This window comes from Hibiscus syriacus, unplaced genomic scaffold (genome assembly GCF_006381635.1).
Source record: "Hibiscus syriacus cultivar Baekdansim isolate YM2019G1 unplaced genomic scaffold, ASM638163v2 tig00111542_pilon, whole genome shotgun sequence".
In the NCBI taxonomy this organism is placed as follows: domain Eukaryota; kingdom Viridiplantae; phylum Streptophyta; class Magnoliopsida; order Malvales; family Malvaceae; genus Hibiscus; species Hibiscus syriacus.
In genome coordinates this window covers 749,606-767,208 of record NW_024063115.1, presented here as the reverse complement: position 1 = coordinate 767,208, position 17,603 = coordinate 749,606, and the positions used below count along the sequence as shown (strand labels likewise).

At 34.1% G+C, this 17,603-nt stretch overlaps 1 protein-coding gene and 2 pseudogenes across 2 annotated transcripts in view; 1 reads left to right on the top strand and 2 right to left on the bottom strand.

Annotated features, from left to right (window-relative positions):
• Nucleotides 1-4,012: 4,012 nt before the first annotated feature.
• Nucleotides 4,013-17,603, bottom strand: part of LOC120164712 (octanoyltransferase LIP2, mitochondrial-like) — a 29,094-nt gene continuing 15,503 nt past the window's right edge. The window contains exons 1-2 of one of the 2 annotated variants that reach the window (XM_039174376.1): nucleotides 5,948-6,194; nucleotides 4,013-4,816 (exon numbers count right to left, since the gene is read on the bottom strand). In XM_039174376.1, coding sequence (XP_039030307.1) covers nucleotides 4,106-4,813 — 708 coding nt within the window. In that variant the 5' untranslated portion in view covers nucleotides 4,814-4,816; nucleotides 5,948-6,194 and the 3' untranslated portion in view covers nucleotides 4,013-4,105. Of the gene's footprint in view, nucleotides 4,817-5,947; nucleotides 6,195-17,603 lie in introns of those variants that run through there. The other variant, XM_039174378.1, reaches the window with a different exon arrangement.
• On the bottom strand, nucleotides 4,018-17,285 carry LOC120164711 (annotated as a pseudogene).
• LOC120164708 lies at nucleotides 9,542-13,724 on the top strand (annotated as a pseudogene).

Here is a 17,603-nt window from a genome sequence, read left to right as displayed (position 1 = left end):
TTTTTTGGGCCCTTTTTCAAATTTAGGATCTATAGTTTTTGTATGGGTTTTTTTCCCTTCTCTTTTTCCCTCCTTCCTACAAAAATATGCAGATAAACAAATCATCAAAAGGTAATTTTTAAGTGACGTGGAAATAAAATAGTTCACGTGTTTTTTTTAATCCTTTTTCTTCTTCTTGTTCTTTCTTCTCTGCACCAAAGAAGCCCCACCCTCTTCTTTTTCTCTTCTGCACAAAAAAAATTGGCTTCCATATCTATTTTTGAGGTTTTCCAAATAAAAAAAAGATAATTCTACCCCCACGTTCATGTTTATCAACCTCCACAGAGAAAACCATGCAAAACAAACTATATATTTGAAATCCTCCTCCCTCCACTGTTGTCATGAATTATGCTAAATTATAAGATTAGTGTGTATATATATATAAAGCGAGAGAGAGAGAAAGAGCTTATAGGTGTAATATTTTTGTAGCAAAATTGGGGGAATTGAAATGAGTTTGTGGAATTGAAATGGGCATGTGTGGTTTAATGTGAGGAAATCCTCCTCCCTCCACCGTTAACATGAACTATGCTATTTATATATTAACACCTTAGATTTGATTGAGCCTAAAGTATCATATTGGTTACCAAGACAAATCCTGACTTTTAATACTTGGTCGTCCTCTTTTAAAAATAATATACTCAATGGTATTATAATAAAAGCATACATAACTTATATAAAAATATTTAGTACATCAACTATTAGTTTTGATTTGTTTTATTACTTAATTTTTTTTTTAAATCATACATAAAGTTTAGTTTTTATTTCATTTTAACACTCGTCGTTAAAAACTTAACGTGTTTAGTACCTAAACTATCATTTTTTGTCCGTTTTAGTACCTAAATTTTCAATTTTTTCAAAACTTAAAATTAAATTTTGAACGGGATACTAAAAAAACTAAAGTTTTTAATGGTGGGAGTGCTAAAATGAAACAAAACTTTAGGTATGGTTATGAAAAAGTTGAAAATTTATATACTAAATCAAACCAAAACTGATTGTTTAGGCACTAAAGGCGTAATTTACACAAAATCTAAAGAACAAAACCGTATGCAAAAATGAGAATGAAAACCTCGAAAATCATTCAAGCATGAATGAGATTATAAGCAATTTGACAGCCGCGAACTGGAGGCAGTAACAGAAGACTCATAAGATCATTTGGCCTTAATGTTACCAATAAGCAGTAAAATATCAATAGCCAGTATGTAAAATTCATTCAAGTTCTAGCAGCTGTATCTGTATGGATCCCCAACAGCCATATAAAAGCTAAATTTTCATTGGCCTTTTATGGAAATGAGTGTCGAGCAGTTTATATTTTGACAGAATAAAAGAGTTTGAGTCACAGTGATGCTGTAAAGCACGTTGCCACAAGGTAAATCCAGGTCGATTTATCATGTTCCTCGATCTTCCCCTCCTGGAACTCAGCCTTTCTCTGCTCCTGCATAATCGGATTATTGTTACCATGTTTAATCTAATAAAAACTCGATGAAGACGGACGAATCTAGAAATAAATGAACGTACACACCATGCATTCATGCATATACAATGTTAGACATATGTGATAGCTGAGAGGACATTAATAAACTAGCTGAGAAGCATGAACACAGGGTAAATGGACAGTAACTTGGAAAGAAAGTCTTTTGTGTGTGTGCGAAAGAGAGAGAGAATCCTCTTAACACTTGCTTTTGGTTCTAAGGGTTCTATTCTCTACCTGAAAGGATTTCTAGCAGCATTATTATAAGGTAACGTGTTTAGTTGTCTTTACATGATCTGCATCATGGATCATGTTACCTAGAAAAGTAAACAAAAGAATTAAGTAGCCCAATCTTGTCTTGTTCATCACATGAAGTCACATGCAAGGAAACTAGGAAGAACAAGAGAAAGATGATTCAAATTAGAAAGGTGCAGTTTCTGCAGAGACTTTCACTGCACAAAGAAAAATAAACTAGCAAGGGAAAGAACCAAAAAAATGGAAACAAACAATGATTTGCACAAATATCACAAGACAAGATGCTTGTGATATTCTCAAAGAAACTCTGTTATTTCTGTTGTTTTCTTACAGTTACAGGATACTGTGAAGAAACTGTATAATCTCAGCCCTAAATCAACTACAAAACAAGACTTGCAGAAAAAATAAGTTAGTATTGAATAATTTGCAGATATAAAAAAGAAAAAAAACTAGAGATCCAATAGTCCTATGTATCCGACAGTAAACGTAAGAATACTGCAAAAATGCTGAAAGATAAAAGTGGTCTTTATATCTCTTTCTTCCTCAGATCTCTAGGCAGTAGGCAAGCGCTGGAGTCACTTGTTTTGGTTGGGATTTGAAGCACTCGGTGGTGCTTGTCTTAGACTTGTCTCCAAAGGATCTCAAATGGCTTCACTCAACTTGTCTAGATTTGCAGAAATAGAAGCAAAAGAACCTAACAATCTCCTCGATTGATTTCCAGCTCTTGGACGAGTGTTTTTCCAACAGCGGAGAACAGATGAGTGAATTAAAGAGTATTAAGGAAAAGACAGCAAACAGAGCTCTATGAATGAATTTCATACTGATCTTCTGTTGGAAAATAACTGTAATAGAGATGAGTTTAGAGCTAAGACATAGAGAGATATCTTCAGGAAAGTTGACACTGCATGTCTTACATGCTTATGCTAATGTCTTAAAATGAGTGTAATGTATAAAAAATGTTACTAGACAATTACTCCATACCTACTAAGAACACTGTTTCAAAGTTGAATATTCCTATCTTGACGAGGTATCATGTGCTTAAACTAAATACAATATCACATCCCTATATTGACTACTTATCATGTTCTTAAAACTAAATTCTATATCATAGCCCTATCTTGACTAGGTATCATGTGCTTAAACTAAATTCAATATCATAGCTAGTAAAGCAGGGTTATGGCATATTAAACTTAACTGATTTTGATCACCAGATCTAATGCATATCCGATCAGGTTCTAAATGGAGCAAAGATACTCATAAGCACGGTTTATTCGAAGTAATAACCAAACATAAGTATAGGTTAGAGAAAACTAATGACAGCAAAGTAGGCCAGTAAGTTCATTAAAATAATCATAAATTGCATGCTGGGATTTCCACTAATAATGTAGATTAGAATATCTTCTTGATCAGATTTGTTCTTGTTCATTTTCCTTTGTTACATAATGAAATGGGAACTTAGAAGCTGCTGATCACTTGACACTGATTTGAAAAGTATTTGTCTTTTGTGCAATCCTCAAATAATAGATAACATGTCTCATGTGACCAATCACATGAGACCAAAATCAGTTGCATCATTTGCCTGTCCTAACCCGTGTAACAAAAACAGCTAAATTTAGCTGCATAATCCTGCTTTCTGCAAAACCACCGCTCATAATGCTTCTGGTAAAATGCATTCCAATTGAGTCTTTTCAACTTCACTGGGGTTATAGAAGGGTCTTCTCCTTTCTAGCATCATCTCCTGTTTTTTTTTCCTGATTAACAGGCTTGCCAGCCATGATTGAGGACTGGTGCACTGAACTTAATCTGCAGCCGAATTCAACGGAGAGGAGGAAAGTTTACATACATGATTGAGGACTGGTGCAATTAACTTAACCTGAGAGTTGCATTTGAAGGATTTATATATTACCAAAATCACTTAAGCTGTTTTTCATTTGGAGAATGAAGATTTTTCCAGGAAGGTAGAGTTACTTTTTTTTTTCCAGTTAACTGTCCAAATATGATTTCCAGAAATTCTCGTTTTCCATCCATGCATAAGGTTTTAAATTGTCCTATAATGCATTTAGAAATGAATGGTAACACCAGAGAAAAATGATTGCTCCAAACAGACAGCTTAGGCTGGGATTGGCCAAAAGATAATACATAGGTGATACTCAGAAGCTAAGGAAAAGAAAATTCACTCTTTCAACAGACTTCCACCCATTTTACCAACATCGATGGTGATCTCTAAATTGAATTCTCCTTTCAGTCACATGATGAAATCAACAAATTTGATTATTTATCTTCCAAGAATGATTTAATCAAAGGTTACATAATCAAATCATTTGACACAATATAAGTTGCAATTCACTCTATTTCTTCAAGATCAGACAATATTGACGGATTCTCCTTCCATACTACAGTATTATAACCAAAAAGTCTTGCAAAACAAGAAATTAACTGCTCGTGCATGACTTCCTCAGACGGAAGCATGGTAGACGTCTCTCTACTCAAAGATGTAACTTCTTTATCTGTAATTCCACAAGGCACAATATGTTTAAAATACTTTAAATCGGGATCAATGTTGAATGCTAGCCCATGAGAGGTTATTCCATGTGATATCCGGACACCAATTGCACCGATCTTTCTTTCTCCAACCCAAACCCCTGTCTCACCCTTCTGGCCAGCACAAGCTTTAACACCATACAAGGATGACAATTCAATCATAGTCAACTCAAGTTTCTCCACATAATTCCTGGCACCAAGCCCAATTTCACGAAGTGAAATAATAGGGTATAGGATGGCTTGACGAGGACCATGAAATGTAATGTCACCTCCCCTTTGCGTGTAATGAAGCTCAGCTCCTATATTTTTCAATTCAGATGAAGGTATTAGCAGATTGTGATCAGTTCGCCGTTTTCCAATTGTATATGTTGGTGGATGTTGCAGGGACAGAAGAGTATCAGGAATCCTACATAATTTTCTATTATATACCAGCTTCTCCTGCAGCTTAAGTGCATCCAAGTAATTGACAAAGCCCATTTTCCACACCTCAAGTTTACGTGGACCTCTCATTCCCTGTAGAATACAACATCAATGAGCACATTTCCTTGATTTATTTATTTCTAGTTATGACGTCAAATATCAGGTACATCATAAACCTACTACTGCTCGAAGCATCTGATACAAAAAGGCATTGCAAAGACAATTATTCACATGTAATGTTTAAGTTTTGTTAATTCACAAAAGAGCTTAGCCTTACAAGATTTAGCCAACTTGCACTTAAACTCGGCCCAATCTTTTCCTAAAGGATTGAGCCGATCCTATAGTCTATATTTTGGTTAGATATTTTTATTAACCAGGTATACAATATCTTAAATACAAAAATAAAAGAGTAAACACAACTCAAAATTCAGAAAACAACATTAACATTGAAAACTTGAAATGATAATAGTAAAAAGAAAGTTCACCAACTCGGTGTTTTCCAACCACAACTACGTGGCAATACCCAAGGAGAAAAATATGAAGCTTAATGCTCTACTTTCTTAAACAATGTAAAAGTTAAGGGTTAACAGGATATAGATATGCCAAGTTTCTAATTAAATTTGTAAGCTCAACCATTATCATGTAAAAGTCTATGTTTTTTTGTAAAAGATTACCGATGAAGTGAAGATTTGAGAAGTAAAGTCTATGTTTTTTGTAAGCAACTGCAGCAACCAAATCATTGGGAAATTTATGAGGTTGGAAAAGAAGCATTGAACAAAATCTTGCAATTTTCATAAGCAAAGAAACATAACCCATCAAAAGAAACCAAAAATATGCCCAGAAATTCAGGCTAAATTTACTTTACAACTCAAAGAAGGATACGAGTTTAAGGAACACTGAAAATGGTTGTTGAGAACTGGACACAAAAGATAATGCCAACAGTTTTACCATAAAAGAAACAAGGAATATGCAATCAAGACAGATCTAGTGCTTCCCTAGGAAAGTCATCACTTACTATAATACATAGGATTTCAAATGAGCAAAAGAAAGCGAAATCAAATGAGAACTGGACACAAAAGATGACGCCAACAGTTTTACCATAAAAGAAACAAGGAAAATGCAATCAAGACAGATCTAGTTCTTCCCCAGGAAAATTATCACTTACTGGAATACATAGGATTTCAAATGAGCAAAAGAAAGCGAAATCAAATGATAGGGCATTACCCAAAAGGTTGAAGTAGTTGCTTCAACTGTAGTTATTTAGGGTTCAACTTCTAGGTTTTGGAGGTATCCTGTGGTTGAGACATTCGTGCCCCAAACGCTGATCGATCGCCGGAAATTCAATTCGCTGAAAGATATCAACCCAATCTGAAGCCTCTAAGAATTCGCATTAAAATTAAAGAGAAACAATAAACAATTTGGAAGGCATAAATTAAAGAAAAATCTATACGGATAACGAACGAGTGGAAAAAGTTCCTTTGCAAGAATGAAGTATATCTGAAGCAGCTTTTAAAAGGCGCCATCGTTGGCCAGCGCATGTAGGGCAAAATACAAATTCAAATCACTCAATTATCATCTCTCTTCTATTTTGATTAATAAAATTTTAGCATTTTTAATTTAATTATTAAAAAAATGTAAATACTTAATTTTTAGTCACCCACCATTAAATAATTAACGGTATCATGAGACAATCAACTATGCCAAAATGACGTTATTTTGAATCCATACATAAAAACAAATTTTGTTCAAATGAAATCGTTTTAATTTCTAATAAAAATTATTTCTTTTCATTTCCCCTCGTTTCTTATTTCTTATTTTTTACCTTTTTTTTCCTCTCTCAACCTAAACCAGCCCATAATCGGTCATTACGCTAGCCGCCATTCTACTTACTGTCGATCACTGTCATCAGAGATGAATCTCAAAATGTTTCACCAAATTCGTTTCTCCCTTTTGAGCGCAAACTTATTAGCTATTTAATCAAAAATAACATAAACTCCTTAAATCTAGCTTTAATACAATCATCATATTACATTGTCATACTTTGGTCACCATTTGTGTCGAGATTAGGGTTGAATAAAAGTTTTTTTCTCCCCTTTCTAATCTTTCGATTTATATCTATATAAAAATTAAATTAAAATATGAACCAAATAGCGTCGATTTGTACCTCCTCCACCTTCTGATTGTTATCCGATTGAGATATATTACTTTCTATTGGACGTGCGGTGTTTTAACCGTTGAGATCTACAACCAGATACATGGATGTATTAGAATTCGAGAACTTTGAGATTTATGGTTTTTCAATAAAAAAAATTAAGGCTTGTGATGGTAAAGTCGATGGAAAATTGAGGTTTGAGGTGGTATGTGAGTATTTTAGGATTTGTATAATGACAATGAGGTCGGCGATTATTTAGGTGGTCGATGAAGATTCATGATTAAAATTGCGTTGGGTGATTATTAAGGTTTTAAGGTTGAGTCGGTCTAAGATGATCTACTATAATTAAATTTAAGATTTATAAATTTTATAATTTTAGATTAATTTTAAATATATTTAATAAGTACAATGTACATTAAAATTATAAAGTTGTGTGCTAAGATCGGTTATTAATAAGAGATGGAGCAAAGCTTATCACCATTATCATTATGCAATGCACCTTCGTAAGCACTTTTATTAGAAAAATAGTTGATAAATATTCAATTTTTTTCCTTCTAAATCAACAAGTTGAATATTACAAATTAAATATTTTTGAACACTCTTAGTTATTGGGATAAACTACGAATTTAGTACATAAACTATTGATTTTAGTTTGTTTTAGTACTTAATTTTTTTTTCAAAATCATACCTAATGTTTAGTTTTGTTTCATTTTAGTACCCGCAGTTAACAACTTAGCTTGTTTATTACCCAAATTATCAGTTGTGGTCTATTTTAGCACTTAAATTTTCAATTTTTTTTAAACTTAATGTTAAATTTTAAATGGTGTATTAAAATGAAATAAAAACTAAATTTTAGGTATGATTTTGGAAAAAAAATAAAAATTTAGGTACTAAAATAGTTTAAAATTAATAGTTTAGGTATTAAATATGTAATTTACCCTTTTTATTATTATGATAAGCTTATGTTTAATGAATTAAACAGCTCATGAGCAATTCGAATTCGACTTAGTCAAAACTCGATTAAAGCTCGACTCGAGATCTTAAATAACTGAGTCGAGCAAAGTCAAACTCGACTTGATAAGTTCGCGAACAACTCGTTATTTTTTTTATATATCTTTTTACTAGTTATCTTAAAAAAGTATTTCATTAAACAGTACTAATTTATTAATAAATGAATAATTCATTAATATTCTAATAAATAATAAAATATTAAATTATTAATTAATAATTATTATTTTACTACACTAAAAAATTAAATACTAATTATTATTTTAATGTGTTTGTAGATTGTTATTCGAGTTTAGGCTTTCGATTTGTTTCATACATTCTTTAGATAATTTTTTTATTAACTGTATCAATTTATGTTTATATTAAACTCTATATAATATTAGTAGATTTTACATATAGTTAAAAAACAAGATAAAATTTTTGATGAACTTAACTAGCAACAAAGTGACTAACGAGCAAAAGTCAAAAAATAAATTTTTTTAACGATCACAAATCAAATAACTAATTTTCTTAATGAATACGAATTAAAAACTACCCAATTTACTATCAACTCGCTCAGATAAGCATCACTGAATCTGCTACAAATAACGAAGTAAAGAATCAATAAATAAGCTGAAAAGAGTAGAGAATTGTGAGGGACTAAGCCGCTACCACGAAGACCTTTTAATTTTAGGGTTAGACCGAAGTCCGCACTCCGTAGTAACTAAACTCACGCATTAATAATGTAATTAAACAAAACGACATGGAATTATGGGCGACGAGTAGAGAGCGGAACTCAAACTGAACAAAAGATTGCGCCATAAACACGTATTTCAAGTCCGCCTTCTTTCTCTTCCCTCTCAAACGCGCACACAGTTCTCTCGTGCAAATCCAATAGCGTATCTCTTCACTCTCAAATTCACTCTAAACCCTAATTTTATCCCCAATCTCCATCCCGAAGCATCTCCTTAATTCCTCATATTCACATCGCCGTTCAAGTTTCAAGAAGAATTCGAAATTTTGAAACATGATTATTCTCCTCTTATCGGACGAATTCGTTACTCGGGATTTAACTTCTACCGAGCTTCTTTGACCTATTTTTCTCTGTTTTCGAATAGGTTTTGGAGAAAGCGTCGTTGGAAGCTAATTGGACGAGCGAGGCGAGTTCGTATCTTTGTATTATTTTGTTTTAGTTAAGATCTTACTTTGGGAATTAGGGTTTTGTTTCAACGAATTTTGTCGAATTCATTGTTTTTGTAGGGGTAGGATTACTGCAATTCTTATTAAAAAAGAGTTACGTTTTTTATTTTTTAAAAGTTCATGCTGTTGTATTCAAATGTGCTTATAGAAGCGAAATGCAAGTAGCAAAATGGTGTTTAACACTTTAACTAAGATAATTTCATTAAGGTAAAAACCTAAATCACATTTGTAAAACACCACTGAACTATCACATTGTTTTTGTTTTTGTTGATCTAGTTTGAAGCAATAAGTTGCAACTTGCAAGTGTAATTTCCATGCTTAATATTATGAAAACATAGTTAAGGCTTGTGGGTTCAGCTAGGGTTTATTTTGATAATTCATTGTTGTTGATTCTTGTACTACCAAATACTAGAATAATGAGTCTGTAGTTAGCTAAATTGAGGCTTATGACTTGATTGAATTTTTATGTTTCCAGGTATTTGTACCTTGCCTTCCTCAAGAACTTAGCAGCTTGCTTCTGGTGCTTGTATTGGTTCATAAGTAGTTAAGTACTTTCATAGATTTCAGTGAAGATTGAATTTTGGAGGAGTTGTCATGGACTATGGGCTTTCTGATAGCAGTGGTGAGTTCAGATGAAAGTTTTGTTTTAGTTTATAACCCCCCGCGCACGGGGTAGCATTAGATGATTTTGAGGTTCAAAGAACTAGGCTTTCTTCAGATTGGTTTATTGATGGAAAAGTTAAGTCGATTTCCTTGGTTAATTTGAGTGAATATTTAAGCCCTTGCTATTCAATAACTTGTAATCACAAAAGGTTCGAGCATCCTTTTTCTCGCACCCCATTCTCTTTCTAGATGTTGTAATTACTACATCGCTCGAGGTGTTCTGCAAACCTTTGCATAAATTTTTCCCTATAATAGAAGCTTAAATCAGCTAATGAATTTTTTCCAATCTGAAACAACTGCAGGAACAGATGATGATCTTCCTTCTTCACATCAGAATAGGTTTCAGAGAGGGGGTCGCACTGCTGCAGGCAATGGAAGATCAGCAGTTGTAGGTTCTGTGGGCAACGGAAGAGCAGAAGTTGCTCCTTTGCCCAGGATTCATGGTGGTGATATGGAAACACAAATCCATCTCATCGAACAGGAAGCATACAGTTCAGTTCTGCGTGCCTTCAAAGCTCAATCAGATGCTTTAACTTGGGTATTTGTGAAAAAAAATCAAAAATTTATCCCACAAAAATTGTGTCAAGTAGGTTTTAATGCTATTTAAACCAAATGTGTTTTCCCTCAGGAGAAGGAAAGTTTAATAACTGAACTCAGGAAGGAGTTGAGAGTGTCAGATGTGGAACATAGAGAGCTTCTATCAAGGGTTAATGCTGATGACTTGATCCGGAGGATAAGGTCCGACTATACTTTGCCATGCTCTACTGAGCAGCTTTTATTATATATGTGATGACTTCTTGTCATATCTGCATTTTAATGGGAACTATGTTTAATATTGTTGTTAGGGAATGGAGAACGGCAGGTGGGATCCAGCCTGGAATGCTCAGTGCAAGTCAGCCTATGTGTGACCCTTTACCTAGTCCTACAGTATCAGGTTCACGCAAGAAACAAAAGACGTCACAATCTGTAGCTTCATTGTCAATGGTTGCACCATGTCCTGCACTGCATCCATCTATGCAACCGTCTTCATCGGCCTTGAGACGAGGTCCCCCCACAGGTGCAAAGAGCAAGAAGGCAAAATCTGTGAGTCAATTTGTTCCAAGGAAGTTAATGAATGGATTATGCATATCTTATTTTCACCATTTACTGATATTATATGCTGTTTTGCTGTATCTTCAATGAAGTCGACGCAGTACCCTTCTGCAGGGCTTCCTGGCAGACCCCAGGCTTCTAACCGTATGTCTTCAGGGGCCTTTGCAACAAATGAACCTGCTGAAGCAGCAACATATGATCCATTAATTGGAAGGAAAGTTTGGACTAGGTGGCCTGAAGACAATCATTTTTATGAGGCTGTTATAACAGACTATAATCGAGTTGAGGTATATTTTGTAGTTGTATATGTAGTACATTCTTAATTAATTGAATTTTATAATCCTATGTTTCCATGTTGATAGGGGCGACATGCTTTGGTTTATGACATTAATACAGCAGATGAAACTTGGGAATGGGTCAATCTCAAAGAGGTAGGATTATTTCATTTTCATGCTATCTCATACAGTGTATTATATACTATTATTGCTTTGTGTCACCGCATTTACCTTCAGCTATTATGTTACATAGAAATTTTAATAAAATCAACTTTTATCCTTGTTGCATATCCGAATCTTTTATGCCATTGACAAGACATTGCAGAACTTATGTGCATGTCTACTCTTGTGCCTTAAACCACATGTTTCCAGAGATATGGTGTAAATCATATTACGAACTTATACTACATTGTCAAGCTAATCAGTTAAACGATTAATATGTTTTCCTTGAAATTGGGTGCAGTTTGGTTTAGAAATAATGAAATTTTAATAAAATCAATTATTATCTTTGTTGCATATGTTTCTCCAAATCTTTTATGCCACTGACAAGACATTGCAGAATTTATGTGCATGTCTATCCTTGTTCCCTGAACCATACATTTCCAGAGATATGGTGTAAATCACATAGATTTACGAACTACATTGCCAAGCTTTTCAATTAATGTTAAATATGTTTTTGTTGAATTTGGGTGCAGTTTGATTTGGAAACAATGAAATTATGAGGTACCGATATACTATTGCATGTATTTTGATATATCTATTAATATGAGCGAGGGAATTGTGATACAGCTATATGTCCTACTAGTTGACATACCTGTTGCTCGATTCAAGTTGTGTTACCTAGTAATGACCAATGTCATCAACTGTCTGTGCACATCTTGACAATTTGCTTCATTATTATCATTCTCAGTCAAATGTATCAAGGGTTTTGCATTATATTCAGAGGATCTGGTTCATGTTTTGGAGCTGTTGTATCTGTGATCCCTATGCATTATGCATGACTTTGTTCTAAGATTGTAATATTGCAGGTAAAGTGGTAACTTCAATAGTAACACTTGCAAATTTTTGTTACTTCCAAGGATATCTTTTGTTATCTTCTAGTGCCTTTCACTACTTGAGGCTCATAATGAGCTAATGGTATTTTATGTATCCACTTATTCGGTCACTCAAATACAATAATAAAGTCCACTAAACTGTTTGTTATATATTTGATGGTAGATATCTCCTGAAGATATTAGATGGGAAGGTGATGATCCTGGAATTTCCCAAAGAGGCGGTCGCCCTGTACCAGGCCTTGGGATTAAGAAGTCCATGGGACATAGTGGTGGGGTGGTTGGAGCAGGAAGAGGTAGGGGGAGTATAAAGGGTCAGGGCAAGAAGGATTTCCCTTTGGCCCAAAATGGTGTTGGGAAAAAGGTTTTGGGTGATATTGAGATACTTCGTACAGATACTTTAATAAAGGAGGTATAATTGCTGCTCAAAGATAATCTAATATACTGAGAATGTCAAAAATGCTGTGTGATTGCTTTCTAATTTTGGAAATTTTGATTAGGTGGAAAAAGTCTTTGGTGCAATTCATCCCGATCCAATAGAGATTGAGAAAGCGAAGAAAGTATTGAATGTAAGTATTGTCCACTATTGATATTCTAGTGTTCCATCAGTTGCAGCAATCATAGTGGGTAGTCATTATTGCAGGAGCATGAACAAGACCTAGTTGATGCAATTGCAAGACTTGAAGGTGCATCCGATGGTGAAAGTGGTAATAACTAATTGCATAAGTTATATAATTTTAGTTAAAATAAGGATGCAGCAATCTTCTATTGTACAGTTTAATCGTAGCTTTCGGATGTTTGGTTTACCTGTGGAAAAGGTGTAAAAAATTCCAATTAATTATTGTTTTTCCTCATTACCACCCTCGTAAGAATGAATGCAATGATACAAATTTCAAACAGACATGGACATGCACCGTATGTTTAACATATCTTCTAGCTTAAACCTGCCTCATAATTTAACTTGTTAATTAGCTGCCGTTCCTGTAACTTCAACAGCAGCAAATGTAAACCCATTACGGGGGAAAATGAGCTGTGACATGTTTAAGCCTGTGTGACCTCGTATGTTTTCATTACCCTAATTTTATGGGGTATATGGCTCAAACAGTTGAGAGGTTGTATCTTTACTCATGAAGTAAGAATGTTTTGTGCCATCTTAAATTCATTTGATTAAAATGAAACTTGACATTTGTTTGCCCATTTTTCTACAATAGATGTCCGAAACACAGTTTGGGTTGCCATGGTTTTTAATATTTATATATTTGTTTGGCATAAAAGCAGATGGTGAGTATCCATTTCTTACAAGGACTATCAATGGATCAACCAAGGGCACGGAAAAACCCGCAGTTTGATGAGAATGATTGGATCTAAAGGCATATAAACATGGGATTTTAGCCAGCTCTATGTATCCAGTAGCAGTTGCAGAAGCTTTTGTATCTTCTTTTATCCTCTACTTTTTCTATCAGCTAGGCTAATACCCTTTTCATAGTACATAAATCTTTTTGGTTAGAAAGTTCGTTGGATTTATTTCATTGCAACTTCAACTTGACTTGTGTCGACTAGGAAAATGCTTTGTATAAATTTTTTAAATGCTAGTGAATGATATATCCCTGACCTTGTAAAAATTTATTTCATATTGTCTTTTGCTTTTACCATCATCTTTTTACCTATCCTTGTTCATTTGGTTGCAATCATGTTCCGTGGGGACCAATGTTTACAATATTGGGAAACTAAAGGTTTAATTTCCTGCAAGTTGCACAAAAGTTATAGAAACAAATGCAAAGGAAAACAAATTTCAGAGCAATTCAAACAACCAGTCGAAGAATAGGTTGCTTGTCCTGCAATGAGGCAATAAATTCAAGGATACAGTACACCGTCTCAGCATCAGAATCAGGGCCTTCCATTTTGAAGTTGATGTCGTCCGAAAAGGATGGATGCCATCACGCCGAAAGGGTACCCCCAGACTTACGAAGCCCACAACCCGCTTTAGTTGATCTACTGCAGAACCTGCAATAGGTACACCCCCAATAAAAAAGAGCACTCATTTATCTCTGGCCTGCAAGAAATTGAATGCAAAAGAAAACAAACCTAGTTATTTTCAGCGGAGTCATTTTATGGTTAATGAATCGAAAACCATCCATGCAAAAACTAATAGAAAACTATAACAGCATTTTGATACCTAATAATGATAAATTTTAATGTATATAAAGCATAAGAAAAACTCAATGTCATAATTAATTATCACACAGATTCTACCAATATATATATATATATCTGATTCAATAACTTATGCTTCTCACAACCATTAATGAAAATGGTTTCCTCGATGCAAATACTGCACGAAACCCACAACACATCAATAGCTTCCAAAGGAAAAACATTAGTCAGAAAACTTAAACAAAAGGTAATTTTAAGCAACTCAAAGTACAGACTAGTTTGCCTTTGACAAAGCCTGTAGTAAGAATCCAGTCAAGCCCTCACATTTATGTATAAAGCAGAGCATAGTTGAAAAGCAAAATTCACTAATTTGTTCTAGAACCAGCGTAAAAATTTAGGCTTCCTAGCCAAAAATGAAACTCCTCCCTGTCCCCACTACTCGGTCCTCAACTTATAAGTCTAGGTTTGATAATACTCTTTACACTTCAATTTATGTCCTGGACAAAAGATGAAAGTTTTCAACAAATCATTTTCTAAAACAATTGTAACTCCACCTCGGGCACTACTATAATCATCTACACATGTAGTAGATGTATATTTATCAAAAAGTTTTGAGGTATTAAAGATGCCGACCACTTTATACCTGGATGGGAGGAGAGCGTAGAGTGTGGACATCATTCAACTTTGAGAATATCTTCTACACATCCTGAGTCCACCATGAATGAGGATCTCTAAATTGAATTCACCTTTCAGTCACATGATGAAATCAGCAAATTTGATTGTTTCTCTTCCAAGATGATTTAATCAAAGGTTACATAGTTGAATCATTTGACACAATAATAGTTGCAATTCACTCTTTTTCTTCATGATCAGACAATATTGAAGGATACTCCTTCCATACAACAGTATTATAATCAAAAAGTCCTGCAAAAGAAGAAATTAACTGCTCGTGAATGACTTCTTCAGAAGGAAGCACGGTAGATGTCTCTCTACTCAAAGATGTAACTTCTTTATCTGTAATTCCACAAGGCACAATATGTTTAAAGTACTTTAAATTGGGATCAATGTTGAATGCTAGCCCATGAGAGGTTATTCCATGGATATCCGGACACCAATTGCACCGATCTTTCTTTCTCCAACCTAAACTCCTGTCTCACCCTTTTGGCCAACACAAGCTTTAACACCATACAAGGATGGCAATTCTATCATAGTCGACTCAAGTTTCTCCACATAATTCCAGGCACCAAGCCCAATTTCACGAAGTGAAATAATAGGATATAGGATGGCTTGACAGGGACCATGAAATGTAATGTCTCCTCCCCTTTGCGTGTAATGAAACTTAGCTCCTATATTTTTCATTTCAGATGCAGGTATTAGCAGATTGTGATCAGTTCGCCGTTTTCCAAGTGTATATGTTGGTGGATGTTGCAGGGACAAGAGTATCAGGAATCTTACATAATTTTCTCTCCGATACCAGCTTCTCCAGCAGCTTAAGGGCATCCAAGTAATTGACAAAGCCCATTTTCCACACCTCAAGTTTAAGAGGACCTCTCATTCCCTGTAGAATACAACATCAATGAGCACATTTCCTTGATTTATTATTTCTAGTTATGAAATCAACTATCCGGTACAGCATAAACCTACTACTTCTCGAAGCATATGAAACTATAAGGGATTGCAAAGCCAATTCTTCACATGTAATGTTTAAGTCATTGCTAATTCACAAAAGAGCTTAGCCTAACAACGATTTAGCTGACTTGCACTTAAACTCGGCCCAATCTTTTACTAAAAGGATTGAGTCGATCCTATTGTCTATATATTTTGGTTAGATAGAGCTTTAACCAGATATACATCTTAAATACAAAAATAAAAGACTGAACACAACTCAAAATTTAGAAAACAACATTAGCATTGAAAATTTGAAATGATAACAGTCAAGATTTTTTTTCCAAATCGCTGTTTTCCAACCACAACTACATGGCGATACCCAAGGAGAAAATATGAAGCCTTTTCTTTTCTTAATGCTCTAGTTTCTTAAACAATGTAAAGTTTAGCAGAATATAGATATGCCTAATTTCTTATTAAATTTGAAACCCACAACACATCAATAACCTCAAAAGAAAAAATATTAGTCAAAAGCCTTATACAAAGAGTAATTTTAAGCAACTCAAAGTACAGACTAATTTGCCTTTGACGAAGCCTGTAATAAGAATCCAGTCAAGCAGTCACATTTACAAGTAAATCAGAGCACATTTGAAAAACAAAATTCACTAATTTGTTCTAGAACTAGAAAAAAAATCCAGGCTTCCTAGCCGAAATGAAACTCATCCCTGTCCCCACTCCTCGGTCCTCACCTTATAAGACCAGTGTTGATAATACTCTTTATACTTCAATTTATCTCATGGACAAATGATGAAAGTTTTCAACAAATCATTTTCTAAAACAAATGTAACTCCACCTCGGGCATCTAATATAATCATCTACACATGTAGTAGATGTGCATTTATCCATATTCATGAAGTATTGATCATAAATCTAGAACCACTACTCAGCAAAACAATTAGATCACAAATTCTAGCTCTTAACTCATATGAAATAGAATTTCTCCAAACTAACTTCCCTTCAATGTTACAAAGAGGTCAACTTTTTTTCTTAAGTAAATTATGAATGGAATCTAAATATAAACAAAGATCTAATCACTACACAAAACCAAAGAACACTTCTCCATATCAGAATCAATGTATTTTCCAGAAAAAAAGGATGATTAGTTCATACCTGCAGAAGAACCCAGCAACAAGATCTCGTGACAAGAAAGATTTTGACAAACCCAATTGCAGACGGCGACTTCAGGGGGAAAAAAACTGGAAGAGAAGGTTTTGCGGTTGACCTTCCGGCACCTCTCATGTCTAAAGTGACGGCGGGGCAACCTTTGTCAGCTAACCCAGAAGGAATCCCTTTGCATAAAATTATACTATACCCCACAAAGAGAAAAGTTAATATTATCTAATCTATTAGTATTTCTATTACTAAGTTAAATTCTTACTATCTGTTTGATTGAGTTCAGAATCTCGTCTTTGAATTTATAGTTCGGTTCCTTTTTTTTTTTTCATATGTAGTTGAGAGTGTTGAAAATTATCAAATTCACCTAAAGGTAGAATAAAAAATTCCACAAAAAAAAAAATTGTGAAAAAAGTTGGCTATTTGTTGAAAATCAACATTGGTAAAATCTTAATTTTAGTCATTGTAATTTAAGGTATTTACAAATTAATCCTTAAGCTTCAACTATAAATACTCTAGTTCATTTA